Genomic DNA, 16,836 nt, shown 5'->3' with positions numbered 1-16,836 from the left:
ATGCTGAAATCAGTGTTGTGCCTGCCGGATGAGGAGATTGTGAATAAAGAATGAATATAAGTTAAATTTAAAATAATACAAAGTGATAACCCAGTCGATCTTATACAGTGCTACTCCCCAGTACCGTTTCTAGGCAAGCCTGAAATATGATTGCCGCTGGATCCCACTGGATCCCCCAACGTCAATGGGCTACAGTACTGTAATTCTGACAATGCCTTTATGCCTTTGGATCAGAGTGATGTCAGTTGCTGCCTGATTGTTTGCATTTCGAGCGCTCAACAACATAATTAGATCAATGAGTTCTGTCAGTGTTTTGGCAAGGTAAGTCTTTTTTTGTGGGGGGGGGGGGGGGGGGGGTTGTGGAATGGCACTTTTATAAATATTTATGTTTTGTGAAAATGAGTATCTGTTGCAAAAAACATTATCTGTCTGGTGTCTATAAGCAGTATAATTGTTTGTCAAACAATTTATAAAAAAAAAACTACAGGCTATTAACTGTAACTTTTTGCAGCTCATGTTTTCATCTAAAATATGTTTAATGCAAAAATAACTGTGTAAATGTAGAATATTAAAATATAATGTGAAAATGTTGATGGAACACACTGATGTAGGCCTATGTGCAAGAATTGAGAAATGGGTATTAAAGATCAATTGAAGACAAATGTATTTCAGTTAAAAAAAATCAGACAACCTCGAGATGGCTCAGTGATACAAGGTCACCATCGATAGTAAGTTCTCAGTGCTGGGCGAACTTTCAGAGGATGTTGAGACCACATGGGCAACAATCAGCAACACTATCCGCACAGTTGCCAAAGACATTGTAAGCTATAGAAGATCATGCCGGAAGCTGTGGCTATCTGATGAAGCCTTGGATACAAGCTACGCAAAAGCTCAAGTCTGCTTAGCTGGTGACAGAGTATAGGCACCTCCAGGGTATCTTTAGGGCCAAGGCAAAGCTTGATTGTGAAGCATACTACCAGTCCCTAGCTAACAAGGTGGAGGACAGACTACATCAGAATAAAGAGTAAAACTCAAAGTACCACCCCGATATTTACAACAGATGGCTCAATATGCTCTAACCAATCCAATATTCTGCATCTCTTGCATGAATAATTCTCGAATGCACTCAATCACTCATCAGCTGTGCTATGTTCAGATTTGGCCACTGAATCCACCTCAGCTCTTGATGATCTAAGTATATCACCCAACGCTCCAACCTTGGATGTGGTTCGCTCAGCCATTCAAGAGTTCCTGCCCAGACCGAATTCCACCAGAACTAGATTAGATTAGATTTGATTCAACTTTATTGTCACTGCACATGTGAGGTACAAGGCAACGAAATGCAGTTAGTATCTAACCAGAAGTGCAATAAGCAGTAAGTACAGAATATACAAGGTCTACAATATGTACAATAACTACAGATAAGTATTATGGACATAATTTACAGATTTTAAATACTATTAGCATGATATACAGATAGGTGTACTATGAACATACTATACAGGTGGATTATGTAAAAGTGTATGTACACTATAGGCAGAACTATGAACATATGAACATAATAACACTATTGCAATGGACAGTAAAGTGCATAGAAAATATTTCAGTGTGCAAATGGATTATTCAGTGTTCCTGGATGAACAGACAGTAGTGCAAGTAATAACAAGTTAGTGTTTTTTGCTTGTTGTAAATAAATAAATAAATCAGTCAGATGTAGTGTTGAAGAGGGGGAGGAGTCTGTGTGCGTGGTGTGGGGGGTGTTGAGGGATGTCAGGGGGCAGAGTTCAGCAAGGAGACAGCTTTAGGGAAAAAGCTGTTCCTGAATCTTGTGGTCCTTGTCTGGAGATTCCTGAAGTGCCTCCCGGAGGGCAGGAGGTTAAACAGTCCATGGTCAGGGTGAGGGGAGTCCTTTAGAATGCTGTGAGCTCGTCGTAGACAGTGTTTCCTCTGGATGTCCTCAAGAGCAGGAAGTGGTGTCCCTGTGATGCGTTGGGCAGTTTTCACCACCCTCTGCAGTGCCTTGCGGTCAGCCACTGAGCAGTTCCCATACCAGACTGTGATGCAACTGGTCAGGATGCTCTCAATCGCACACTGGTAGAAGTTCACCAGGATGGCTGAAGACAGCTGGTTCTTCTTCAGTGTCCTGAGGAAGATAAGGCGCTGGTGAGCCTTCTTGACCAGGCTGGAGGTGTTTGTGGCCCAGGACAGTTCCTCCGAGATGGTGGTTCCCAGAAACTTGAAGCTGGAGACACGTTCAACAACCATCCTGTTAATGTGGATGGGGTCATGCGTGCTTCCTTTCTTCTTCCTGAAGTCCACAATGAGCTCCTTAGTCTTATTGGTGTTAAGGAGCAGGTTATTGTCAGTGCACCATGTGGCCAGGTGCTGTACCTCTTCCCTGTAAGCAGTCTCATCGTTGTCTGTGATGAGGCCAATCACCGTGGTGTCGTCTGCAAACTTAATGATGGAGTTGGATCCATGCACAGGCTTGCAGTCGTGGGTGTAAATGGAGTAAAGGAATGGGCTCAGCACACAGACCTGTGGTACGCCAGTGTTAAGTGTGATGGTGGTGGTGTGGGTGTGGCCTGACCGAACATGCTGAGGCCTGTTGGTTAGAAAGTCCATAATCCAGTTGCAGAGGGAGGTGTTAATGTCCAGGTCTCCAAGTTTTGTGGTCAGCTTGGAGGGAATGACGGTGTTAAATGCTGAACTGAAGTCAACAAACAACATCCTAACATACGTGTTGTTATGGTCCAGGTGTGTGAGTGCAGAGTGCAGCACTGTGCATACTGCATCCTCTGTGCTCCTATTTCTGCGGTAGGCAAATTGGTGTGGGTCCAGTGTGGGTGGGAGGCAGTCTTTGAGGTGTGCTAGGACCAGTCGCTCGAATCACTTCATGATGATGGGTGTGAGTGCTACAGGGCAATAGTCATTCAGGCACATTGGGGAGGAGTGTTTCGGTAATGGCACAATGGATGTGGACTTAAAACATGTCTTAAAAAAATGTATGTGAAGACCCCTTCAACCTGCTCTGCACATGCCCGTAAGCACACGTCCAGGAATGCCATCCGGGCCAGCAGCCTTGTGTGCGTTGATCTGGCTCAATGCAGTGTGGACATCTGTGGAGGTGAGTTTGAGAGGTTGGTGGTCTGCTGAGTGTGTAATTTTGGTGGCCGTCTCCTTGCTGTCGCTGTTGAAGCGAGCATAAAAGTCATTTAGCTCGTTAAGGAAGGAGACATCTGTGACCGTTGGAGTGGAGTTGCTTGACTTGTAGTCACTGTTGATCTGGATGCCCTGCCACATGCATCGGGGGTCAGAGTTGGAAAAGTGTTCCTCTACCTTCAGCTTGTAGCAGTACTCTGCCTTTTTGATGCCCCTTTTCAGGTTAGCCCTGGATTTACTGTAGGCCTGAGAGTCATCTGACCTGAAGGCAGTGTTGCGGGCTTTCAGCAGAAGTCGCACCTCCTTGTTCATCCATGGCTTCTGATTAGGGTATGTTGTTATCTGTTTTTCTGTTGTAACACTGTCAATGATAGTGTTGATGTGATCCAGTACAGAGGAGGTGTAGATATCAATGTCCGTGTGAGAGCCACAGGCAGCCTGAGAAGCAAACATACTCCAGTCAGTGTGTTGAAACCTGTCTTGAAGTAAAGAGTCTGCTCCAGTTGGCCACACTTTGATGGTATTCACTGATGGCTTCACACGGTTGATGAGGGGTGAATACTTAGGGGTGAGAAACAAAGAAAGCTGATCAAACTGTCCGAGGTGGGGGAGGGGGGTCGCGATGTAAGCTCCATTAATGTTTGTGTAAACTATTTAAATGCATCACCAACTCTTTCTGCATAGCTCTCCATAAACAATTTCTCCGGGTGTGGTCTTCTGGGAATGTCCCTGCTCAGTGGAGAGAAGGCATTATCATGGCTCTATTCAAGGGTAAGGGGTCAAGCAATTAATGTTCCATCTATAGACCTATTACACTAATGTTCGTTCCAGAAAAGGTGTTTGCACACGTTTTGTTAGCAAGGATCCAACCACTCCCAGTTTCTAATTAAAAACTGATCACAAATGTTGATTATGTATTCATTTATATATATATTTTTTGCTGAACATCCCGTATTTTCAATTATTCGCTCATCAGGGACCCGGGAAAGCACAAAGAACTAACGTACCGGTCGAACGCAGTCTCACGGACATAAACTCATCAGTTCTGAGCATAGACAGATGGTGCAGGGTAAATATCTACCTTTAAGTAAGGGGGATGTCTGCGGTCTTGGGTGACGGGATGGGGGGCTTATGATATTAGACTTCGTAGCCTATAATAAAAGATAATGAATTTCAAACCTTGACTAAACAAATCTTTATTCAAAGATCAACCGTCTGTCATTACTCTTTAGTCTGCCACAAGAAACAACAACATTAAAATCATGAACTCAAATGTCATTGTAAAAAGAAAAAAAAACAATGACTGTTGTAACAGTGCGTAAATCAGACCTTTCTGTAACACTAACGCTAATGAGCTTAAACTTATTTTTTGTACACAGTGCCGCGAACTGTCAATCACTCCTGTACGTGTGCATCACTGTCCTCCTCGCAGCTGCAGCAACTTGCGCTCTCTTCATCAAGCTTTAAAACAAAAAGGGGACAAAAAGGTTGTATTGTTTTGCCACTTCACTTATATATCCAGACCAGAACAAAGAAATCTTCAAATCAGTTGTAAAAACATAAAAGACGTTTTGGTTTGTTAGGGTGTCGTAACACAAAAGGTCACACACATAGTTTTGGGGATGATAAAGAAAATGGTTATCAAAGATCTTTATTGGGACATCTCCCACATCAGAAGAACAGGTTTTGTTTTGTTTATTCTTGCCTGTTTTGTTGATGAGTGAAACCACCTCACCAGTCGAAAACCACCTTACCAGTCGCACCTGAAGTATTTATATTGACCACACATAAAACAGCTTGAAACAATAGATTTGTGAATTTTGCATGACTGACTGAGACCTGAGGGGAAGGAGAGGGTGTGAGGAGTCAGGAACTCAGCATTGGGGGAAGAAACGAGATTGCGCCAACTGTTGTTCTGTGCTTTTTCTCGTAGATCTTCTCTTCAGATTAGTGAGTTTTATTATTTATTACAGGATAGGAATCTTGAATTCAGTTTTGGTAAATTCCATCCTTTCAAAAATGGATGCCAATCTCACCCTTAGGCTCTTATCAGAAAGTTTAATCCAGTGTTAATTAAAAAAAATTAAAATTAATTAAATTTTTGTTCACCAACGACCACGAGACGATAACGAACTAAACCTCTTTTTGAATGACAAAAACTATGATGTAAATCTATTGACATTTTCATCAACGAATAAAAATGAGATGAAAATGTTAGGGAGGGACGATTTGGGAAGACATTTATTCAGATCGAATCTGCTGTGCATGGTTTGGAGGTTAGATGCGTACATATTAACCAGCAAGACATAAGCTAACATAAACTTGCTGCATGTCACATAAAATGTTTAAAATTTCAATATGTGGGACTAAGAGAAGAGCAAACATATGTATAAATCTGACAACGCAAGAGAGAAGTCAATTCGGTGTGGAGAATGGAGAATTACACCAAAACTATGTCGAATTGTCCATTCTGACGAGTTTTCATGTAAAAACAGTTGATTATATCTTTAGTGAATGTAAACAGTAGGGAGAATGTGCTTCAGTACATAGCATCCATTGCAGCTTCGCATTTGGTTTTAGAGGGACAGCAGCCTAATTTAGTTTCTATTGTCTGAGTCACTGATGTTAATCAAGCAACAAAAGAAACAGAAAATCATGCACTGCTCTTGACTGAAACATTTTAGTAGCCCCAAAAATTTATCTAAATTTTTTTATATGCTTGCTTAAAGGTATGAAAAATATGGTAAACAAGTTGCATAAAGAATGCATAATTAGCCTTTATACCAATGGAATTTCATTAAAAAGAAGACTATGTTCTTATTCTTTATGAGAAGTGGTATTATTTAATTTTAACATAAAGGCATGTTACTTCACCTTAATATCAATCCAGTATAATGAGTTTGGAAATTTTAGAGAAATGCTTAATAAATGCACTGTAACTAAACCCGTTAAATATTAGCCAATCTTATGATATTAAGTCGACTAAAACTAGACTTAAGCTAAATACAATTCAGATTACTAAAATATGACAAACTAAATCCCATTTTAGTCAAAAGACTATGACTAAACCTAAATCAAAATTTGCTGTCAAAATTAACACTGGTTTAATTATCCACTCACAGTAGCTTATGTCGATCTTAAGGACACTATGGAGTGCACTACGGGGCATTGATGTCCTAAATTTCCTGCTAGATCTCATTAAGGACCTTCATTCAGGTACTAGAGCCAGAGGGAGGATTACGGCTCACTCTCTGAGGTGCTTACAACTACCTCTGGAGTAAGGCAGGGCTGTGCTCTGACCCCAGAGTTATGGATTGGATCTTCAAGCGAATAGCATCACTGAATGGCATTAAGTTGCCAGAACATGATTTCACTGACCTAGACTACGCAGATGATGTCGTGTTGCTAGACAAATGTGCATCCAAATCTCTTGAGCATTTTGAGCAAGGGGCTTCCCAACTGGGCCTACACTTATCATGGCAAAAAAAAAACTAATTGCAGAGCCTGGGAAGTGGATCCAATATCAGGAATATTACTATAATGGGTCAGAAGCTGGAAAATGTCACACAGTTCATGTATCTGGGGAGTGTACAAAACTCAGATGGAAGGTGCACGGCTGATATCACATGCCGAATTGGTCTGGTCAACAGAGGACTCAGCTTAGCACAAAACTTCGGTTATACTCCTCCTGCGTGTTGCCAATCCTTCTGTGTGGTTCAGAGACCTGGACTCTTCAATTACAAGCTGCCAGAAGGTTACATTCATTTCATATGCGCTGCCAGCATCAAATCCTGCATGTTCGTTGGTCCGACCTCATAACAAACGCGGCCATCAACCTATGCACTGGTCTGCCAACAATCACAGACATAATTGCTTGCCGGCACACGTTTTTGTACGGACATGTGGCCAAGCTAGTAAGTCCTCCCCATGGTGCCTTAGCCTGCACTGTTGCCCGAAGCTCTAAAAGACATACTCCCATCGGCTGAAGCAGACCACCTGGTCGCCCTCGGCTAACTTGGGTTCAACAGATCGGGGATGGCCCCATCTCCTCCCTCCTCCATAAATGGAACCTTGCCATTGGCCGAGGCCATTCACTTCGCATGACTTGATGCGACTTGATGGATGGATGTTTTGCTTTTGGTGTTTGCTCCTGTTTTTGTTTTCCGAATTTGAGTTATTGTGTGTTGGGTTTTCTCTTGTGAAACATTACTTTTCAATGGCTGTTTAACTACGCTGTTACTCGATTCTCGGTTTACCCGAGTTTAAGTCCTTCTTCAACACATAGTGATGGGACCAGTGAAGCATGTCATGTGACTTACATCTCACTACACACAGGGTAAGGTTATCTAAACACACTAGATTATAAGCGGTTGCCAACTTCTGTATTTATGTTTGTTAGTCAGTGTAGTTAGTGGTGTTCTACGCTGAAGATGTTTCTTTAATTGTTTTTTTTTAAGCTTAGATTTTGATTGGTTCTAGTTAGCGTGTTTGTTTTATTATTTTATTTTTAGCACTGCTCTTGTCCCTCAATTTTGTTGTCTTTAATCCATTACTTTTGTATATTTGGAAAACATTTTAAATAGATATTTGTTGGTTTTGAAGGTATATTTTGGATTAACTGTTAATTTTACTATTGGGAGTTTTGTTGTATTGAGTTATCTTTCCTACTAAAAACAAATTTGGGTACAGTTTTGCCTCTGCCTGCATAAATATTATTTTATTCATTCAACTTTTTGTAACCTCCCAGAAAAACCTTGATGCCAAATAATTAGGGAGGCGTAACATACATTATAAGTAAAACTCAAGGAACATACTCAAATAATCCATGCCATGAAGGAATAGATTAGTATATACAGTACAGACCAAAAGTTTGGACACACCTTCTCATTCAAAGAGTTTTCTTTGTTTTCATGACTATGAAAATTGTAGATTCACACTGAAGGCATCAAGGGCTATTTGACCAAGAAGGAGAGTGATGGGGTGCTGCGCCAGATGACCTGACCTCCACAGTCACCGGACCTGAACCCAATCGAGATGGTTTAGGGGTGAGCTGGACCGCAGACTAAAGGCAAAAGGGCCAACAAGTGCTAAGCATCTCTCGGGAACTCCTTCAAGACTGTTGGAAGACCATTTCAGGTGACTACCTCTTGAAGCTCATCAAGAGAATGCCAAGAGTGTGCAAAGCAGTAATCAAAGCAAAAGGTGGCTACTTTGAAGAACCTAGAATATGAATTATTTTCAGTTATTTCACACTTTTTTGTTATGTATATAATTCCATATGTGTTCATTCATAGTTTTGATGCCTTCAGTGTGAATCTACAATTTTCATAGTCATGAAAATAAAGAAAACTCTTTGAATTAGGTTTGTCCATACTTTTGGTCTGTACTGTAAATAGTAAATAGAATTTTGTTCTTCAAATATACAGATGGATCAAAGGATTCAGATGTCAAATGAACTAGTTTTGCCATGTTTATTTTGCAGTAGACTAAATGATGCTCTTTCTGTCAGCCATGAGCATTAGAATGAGTAGAGAATGCAAGACCTAATAGGATGTTTATTTTATCAGACTCTTCTTTTTGATGCATCTTTCACCAGTGACATGTAGTGAAATGAGAGATGGGAGGTAATGTCAGAGAAATTAGATGAGCTACTGGCATAGTGGAAAAAATATATGATATATTTTTATTAATATATTACAGTATTAAGAATGTCTTTTTTTTTTTTTAATTCATCCTAATGTAAGAAAAAAAACTAAACCAATTGAATAGTCTGTTACAAAAGATTACACATTATAAGTTTAATCATCAGAATTCCATTCCATTTGGAGTTTGGCAAGCAGTGTCACAATGAGAACTTTAGAAACAGACCAGTTTCAAACCATGAATTGAAAATGATTCCGAAATATGTTTGAAGATGCAGATACTCCATTTAATCAAATTAAATGATTAAAAAGATGATTTAGAAAAAGCTGAAAATATCACTAATTAAAAGTTTATGTTACATGAGTTATGCCGTACTCAGAGAAATGTGTCAGGACTGTTTTGTAACATCCTATTCCTTTTTTGGAATCCGTATACCTCCTGTCATCCTGGCCAGCTCTGCCTTTGACCAATCAGCGAATTTATTGATACCGACACTAAATGTCAGACCAGCTCTGTTTTTAGAGTGAACAAACCTGAGAAAGAGGATGTAAAAAAAAGCATGCATATCTTAAATCAGACACAGATTGTTTACTACTACTATATTGCAAAGTTTGTAATTTTCCTCACCGTTGAGTATGTATAAAGTAGTTCTCACGCTCTTCGTGTTCCTTCTCACTTTTATACAGGCGATGGAATTTCTCCTTAAAGGGGCCAAACAGACGGTGGGCATGGCTAACAGGAGAGGTGTTGACATAGTCTTGAATGGGGTTGGCCAATATTTCATGCTCCTCAACAGGATCAGGAAACTCTCCACAGGTCATTCCTAAAAACATAATACATCAGTCAATGTTTGATTAGATGATGTATTGGTGTAAAAGAGGCAGAAATAGTAATTTCACTGAATGTTTGTTTTCCAGGCACCTCCAGGTGGTATGAAAGTGTCAGGCTCAGTTTGTGGGCTGAAGTCACTGTAGTCAATAGTGTATTTGTCATTGTGGGACTCCAAAAGAGTGTTGAAGCCCATCATCTCAAAGTGGTGAGGGGTGGCTAAGGAATCGATTCCCTCTGGACGAGCGACCCACAGACGATATGTGTTCTTCTTATGGCCAACCTCAGTGACCTTTTTCCAGACCTCACAGAGAATACCTGTGTGATTCTCCATCTTCTCAAACTAACGAACAAATAAACAATCAATAAACTCAAACATCTCAGACATTTCAGCCTTGTTGATGTTTTGGTTTGCATTACAGTTGAATCTATGGGATGTAAAGTTGTTCATATGTTTCAAAATCCCTATTCGGGACGGCAACTGTTTCTCATATGGATGTCTGTAAAAATAAATTTACATATCACCTCAGTGATTTATTCACAATGGAGGAGCGAGTTCTGTGATCCTACAACCAAGGAACGTTGTAAAAAACTGTTTATAATTCACATTTTAAAGTTGTATTGCATGCCTGCTGCTGCCATAATAAAGACCCATTTTAAATGTTTACGTGCTTTTCTCTTTCTGCTCCCACTGGCTGTGGTGGAGCATTTATTAAGTAGCCTACTGTTCTTTTAAATTCCAGCATTTCAGAAATAAATATGCATGCAAATAACAGCGAAGTACAACAGTTTCCATACAGTGTTTTTACCTGGTTGGTGACTGCTGAGAGATAAACACTGACATTTTGTATTCGGACGGCAATAAAATCACAGTCTACCCCCTGTAAATGGTGAAAATAACTTACGTCCACATGAGAAACAATTACCAAATAGGGCTTAAAACCTTTTTAAAAAAGTCCTCTGCTGGTTGTTGCTAGGCATTGTTTACACATTTCTGACAGATGTTGGCATATTTTAGCACATCACTAGCATGTTTTTATAAGTTTGCTAGCATGAGGGGGTTGAGGGGGAGCACATATGTAAACCAAACTCTTTCAGACAATTGTGAATGTGCACAGGACCGCATTCTTCATTTTTGATTAAACTACCCGTATCCCTAAGTAGTACGTACTTCAAAGCCCTGCAAATCAGGCAGTGCTGCCTGTGGCCGTATTGGATCCTCCTGGGTACCTTTAAGCTGGAAACACTTAATAGCTTGGATTTCGGTTGTTGTGGTGATTGGTGTGATCTTGTAAATGGCACCATAATCCAAGTCATTTCCAATCAGAAAAGTATGCACTGTTCCTGCATAGAGAGCATCAGTGATGAGAAACTACATACACAATCTATTTTCATTTAAATACTGCCTGATTTTATTATCTGATAATCACTGACCATTATAATAGTCGATTCGACTTCTGTTTCCATCAAGGTCGTACCAAGCTTCAATTGGCTCTTTTAAATCAGAATATGGTAGAGAGAGCTCACCTACATAAAAAGGGATACTGTAAAAAAAGAAGTTCACTTCACAGGGATGCACTCTATAATTAGAGAGAAATTTACCTTTGACATGATACATCTTTCCAAAATCAGGAACTGTTCTGGCATCAATTGGTGTGGCATCTGAGGAAGAAAGCAAAGAGAAATCACACAATTAATTTAATAGGTTTCTTTCTAACTAAAACACATAACCAAGCATACTTCTCCATGTTTTCATCCTGCTGTGTGTTGTTTTCTCTTTTACCTGCAGCACACACCAGCAGCACGAACCCAGCTAGAAGAAGCCACATAATGTAATCTAAAGAAACCAGACAGATATCCACTGGAGATTAAAAGCTTTTGTCAGTCTGAAAGAAAAAAAAAAACCAAAAAACAAAATTAGGAAGAGGATATGGATAACCATAAAAGTGGTTCCCAATATAACAGATGAAGAAGGAACTGAAATAACATCATATGACATGAGGGTCCATCAGTCAGTGGACAAATATTTATTGAGCCAGGACAAGGTCCTCTCAGTAGAGATTGCAGGGGTGATTGTTGTGGGACCCCTGTAATTGGTCCATCGCTCCCCCTGCTTGCGACATCTCTGAGCAAACACACTGCAAATATATAGCTATGCTTTTAAAGGACAATACCTGCATTATTGGTTGAAATATGCAAAAGCCATAAGGTTCTACCATAAGCCACAAGAAAATATAAGAATCAACTTAACTTTAAACTACCAGAATAATCTCTGAGAACAAATTGAGGATCGGCAAGCTAGTAGAGTGTTTTATTGGTTTTTGAGTTTGTAGGTAAAAAGTTGCACAGTTGGCTGAAGTTCAACATGTTGAACACTGATTTACAGTGACAACAGTGATAGATCAGTCTCCTTAAGAAATAGCTGATGAGTAAATAAATACTAAATAAAAAATTAAAGGATCAAAACATGTATACAAATAAATACAATTATAAATTACAATAATATATTCATTGTGTAGATTTTTTAAATTCATCCTAATATAAAAAAAGAGTAAACAAAATAATAAAATAAAATGGATGGAATAGTCTGTTACAAAAGATTACACAATATCAGTTTAATCGTCAGCACTCCATTCCATTTGGAGTTTGACAAGCAGTGTCACAATGAGAACTTTAGAATCAGACCAGTTACAAACCATAGATTTAAAATTATTCTAAAAAAAGCTTAAAGATGAAGATACTCCATTTAATCAAATGAGATTATTAAAAATATGATTTAGAAAAAGCTGAAATTACCACAAATTAGAGGACAGTTTAAGTTTGTGAGTTATGAGTTATGCCGTACTTGTGTTAAGAAGGAATACTCATTTATTCTTCTTCAGATTTGTATGACAATCTCTTGCAAATAAAGGCTTAAACTATAATACATACATTCACAACATACTCAGAGAAATGTCTGAGGACTATTTTGTAACATCCTTTTCCTTATTTGGTATACCTCCTGTCATCCTGGCCAGCTCTACTTTTGATCAGTCAGCAAAGTTATTGATAACGACGCTGAATGTAAGACCGGTTCTGTTTGTAGAGTGCACAAACATAAGAAAGAGGATGTAAAAAAAACATGCATATCTTAATACAGACACAGATTGTTTACTACTACTTGTCATTTTCCTCAATGTTGAGTATGTGTGAAGTAGTTCTCGTGCTCTTCATATTCCTTCTCACTTTTATACTGATGATTGAATTTCTCCTTAAAGGGACCAAACAGACGGGGGGGCACACTTTCAATAAAAAAGGTATAAAAACTGTCACTGGGGGGGTACCTTTTAGATACTAATATATAGACTTTAGGTTCTAATATGAATCTTTAATATACTAATATGGGCTCTTTATGTACAAAGGTGTGCCCCAGTAACAGCTTTTATACCTTTTATTCTGAGAGTGCATGGCTAACAGGAGAGGTGTTGACATAGTCTTGAATGGGGTTGGCCAATATTTGGTGCTTCTCAACAGGATCAGGAAACTCTCTACAGGTCATTCCTAAACCAAATACATCAGTGAATGTTTGATTGGATGATGTGTTGAAAAATGCAGAAATAGTCAGTTTGTTTTCAAGTTACCTCCAGGTAGTATGAAAATGTCAGGCTCAGTTTGTGGGCTGAAGTCACTGTAGTCAATAGTGTATTTGTCATTGTGGGACTCCAAAAGAGTGGTGAAGTGTTGTAGAACACACACATGATTCCCATAACCTATAGCGACGCTTGTTAGGCGGGCTTGCAGCTGATAGATGGAGATAAGCCAATGTGCGTCTAAAACCCAGGTATACTAAATTTGCATATCTGTTCAGAAATAATGTAGACTGCACTGAGGACAGAGCAGAAGCAACAACAACAGTATTAAGTGGGGGTACACAGAGATAACTGTGTTAAACAGTATAACATAATATGATGATGGTAAACGAATCGAGTTAGACATGCATGTACATACAACAACAATAGCATATAGGGCTGCTCAGAGTGTGTGAGGCAACATAACATGAATAGAGGTAGCACTCACCAACAGCACTTTGGACGTCCAGCTTGCAAAACCTGGCAAAGGTATTCTGAGAAGACCAAACAGCTGCAAGACATATATCCTGAATAGACATACCTCTTGACCAAGCCAAGGAGGAGGCGATAGCTCTTGTTGAGTGGCCCTAATGTGAAAGGGGTATTCCAAACCTTGGCTCGTATAAGCCACCATGGACAGCATCCACAATCCAGTGAGAAAGCCTCTGTTTTGAAACATCCCAGCCCTTCATACGACCACCGTAGCACACGAAAAGTTAATCAAAGAGCCGAAAGATGGCCGGACTGTCAATGTAAATCCTCAAACTGGAGTCTGTTTACAAAGCACATATACAATCATTATCCACAAAAAAAAAAAACATAAAAAACTATATCCCCTAGTCAAAGCGAGGGCAAGAAGAAGTACAGTTTTTAGAGAAAAGCTCCTTCACAGCAATGTGAATGCCAGCTCCAAAACCTTCGGGTTACAAGTCCAAGTCTTTAACCATCAGGCCACAGCTGCCCCGGTGGGTAGTAACCACCTTAATGATGGTCCAGACTAAAGGGAGTGGGGCTCCAGCGCAGGAACCAGGGTGAGTGAGTATGATCCATTTTATATAAATATATACAGTACAGACCAAAAGTTTGGAAACATTGAAAAAGAAGTTTCTTCTGCTCATCAAGCCTGCATTTATTTGATCAAAAATACAGAAAAAAATTTAATATTGTGATATATTATTACAATTTAAAATAATTGTTTTTAAATTTATTATACTTTAAATTATCATTTATTTCTGTGATGCAAAGCTGAATTTTTAGGATCATTATCACATGATCCTTTAGAAATCATTCTAATATGTTTATCATTACATCATTATCAAAGTTGGAAACAGTTCTGCTGCTTAATATTTTTTCTTTCTTTTTTTAAATAAAATCAATACTTTTATTCAGCAAGAATGTGTTACATTGATAAAAAGTGATAGTAAAGAAAATATATTATTAGAATATATATTATTATAATTTTTTGTATGTATTAAATTGCTGGTGGTTATGTGTGTATTAATCCTCTGTGAGTTTTCTTTTAATCTTTTCAATCACAGTGTTTACTAAACACTCGTCGATATTATGTCCAGCCAGTATGATAGCCCTGATTCCGGCTTCATGCTTCTGGTATCATGCGCCAGGTCATAGGTTTCTGCGGGAGCCTTCATGATCATCAGGCCCGGCACTGCAAAGAATTTCCTAGAGGTCCGGCCAGGTCATCTTGAGTATTTAAAATCCATGTTATGGTAAGTGTGCACGTGAAGTCTTTGTGCACTTTCTGAAATCCACACTGTGTTCCCATGCTAGTGCTCTGTGTTTTTCTAAAATCCTATATGGTGAGGGATTTGCGTGGTTGTTTCGTGCCCTTTCTTGAGTTAGTAAAAGTCCTGTTCATCTTGGTTGCCACTCCACCTATATATCCTCGGATACCTATCTAAACAGGGTGTTGCTACTAGGGATCTGTTGAGACAGTTCCTTTAGCAAGCTTATTCACGAGCAAGCGGTAGCCCCTGTGTGACAAAACTTAGTATAAAATGCTAGTCTCTTTGCCGTATCCCTTTAAAGGAATCTTTATTGATTCCAAGCCTTGAGCTCTACCCTGGCGCCAAGGCCCTAACAAGTAAGTTGGTTATGTAGCTTAGACCTTTGGCCATAAGGGATGATGTCACGGACAGCCACCCATAGCGACCCCTAGAGGATCCAGTTTGAAGTTCACTTGAAAGGGAATGTCTCAGGTTATGAATGTAACCATGGTTCCCTGAGTAGGGAACGAGACACTGTGTCCTCAAGCTTCCTGTCATGCTTCGGACGCAAGCTTCAGATGAAGAAGTGAATGACCTGTTCTCCTGGTGCCTATTTATCTATAGTCGCACCGGTAGTGATGTCAGGGGCTGTTGCTGGCCAACTTCTTGGTGTTTTTTCAATGTATGCTTCAGGATCATGATGAGGTGTTCCCCATAGCGACCCCTAGAGGTCGCAGTGTCTCATTCCCTACTCCGGGAACCATGGTTACATTCGTAACCGGAGACATTTTCTTTGCGCACAAAAAGTATAGACTATTTTACCGATGTTTACGTTTCTGTGATCCTGGTAATCCTTGTTGTATATGGAGGGTCAGAGAAGATGTTCCGAAGATGAACGAAGGTTTTACGGGTTTGGAATAACATGAGGGTGAGCAATAAATGACAGAATCTTCATTTTTGGGTGAACTAACCCTTTAACCTAAGGCAAATCACGATGCAACATTTTAACTGTAATCAACTACTACAATTGACTATGACATCCATACCTTATTCCAGAAAAGTTTCTCACCCAATGCTGAATGGATTTGTACAACTGGAGCTCACGTGCATGAATTTTGGGGTTGCAGGGAAAGGATTTGTCTGAACTAGATGATAGCACCCGATAAAGTTTCTTCTTCTTTTAGTTTTATGGTGGATTACTGCTATAATTTATCAGTTGCATAACACCATGTACCATGGACAATGATTTGATTACATCACAGGTTATACACTTTATTTTAAGGTTTCCTTGTCACAATGTTATTATACATTTAAGTACTGAGCAATATTAATTAACTGCATATACTTACTGTATGGTTAGGGTTAGGATTAGGGTTCGGTTTAGGGTTACTTGCATGTAATTATGCGTGATTGTTATTATAATAGTAATTAAATGTAACACGTGTAACAAGAACACATTAAAATAGTGTTACCACATTACTTTACATAGTGATAAAAGGTATTCTAAAACAGCTTTCTCCGTATCCTTAGCCTCTTCTACTGTTGTTCCCAATACAAGCTCAATATTTGATAAAGAGGTATTTATGTTGATTAAAGAAGTATTTTATGTAATTTTAAAAATACAAAATACAAAATACATTTCATTTTTTCCAAAGGCTTTAAAATACAAAACAGTATTTTTTATTTCAAATACAAATTTTAAATACATGGATCTAAAATACTGCCCATCCCTACCTGATGTAACTAGACTAGATTCTCTGTTCTTAGAAACAGCCCACTGGCTTCAAGCTAGCTACCTAAGCATTCCTGCTACTAGTTTCATTGGTCAAATAAATGCTGTGCTTGAAATTGACAGGCACACCCAGTGGGAA

General features: G+C 39.2%; 1 protein-coding gene across 1 annotated transcript; it reads right to left on the bottom strand.

The window, feature by feature from the left end:
* Positions 1 to 8,944: 8,944 nt before the first annotated feature.
* Positions 8,945 to 11,561, bottom strand: zgc:123103 (uncharacterized protein LOC641325 homolog). The gene is made up of 7 exons (XM_059556360.1): positions 11,417 to 11,561; positions 11,236 to 11,295; positions 11,068 to 11,160; positions 10,805 to 10,977; positions 9,727 to 9,976; positions 9,433 to 9,628; positions 8,945 to 9,338 (listed from the first exon to the last, which is right to left on the bottom strand). Exons 1-7 carry the CDS (start codon positions 11,460 to 11,462, stop codon positions 9,215 to 9,217), a joined length of 942 nt encoding a protein of 313 aa, XP_059412343.1. The 5' UTR covers positions 11,463 to 11,561; the 3' UTR covers positions 8,945 to 9,214.
* Positions 11,562 to 16,836: the final 5,275 nt, after the last annotated feature.

The sequence above is a fragment of the Carassius carassius genome, chromosome 8 (assembly GCF_963082965.1).
Source record: "Carassius carassius chromosome 8, fCarCar2.1, whole genome shotgun sequence".
In the NCBI taxonomy this organism is placed as follows: domain Eukaryota; kingdom Metazoa; phylum Chordata; class Actinopteri; order Cypriniformes; family Cyprinidae; genus Carassius; species Carassius carassius.
The sequence above is the reverse complement of the archived record's forward strand: the minus strand, read 5'-3'. Positions and strand labels throughout refer to the sequence as shown.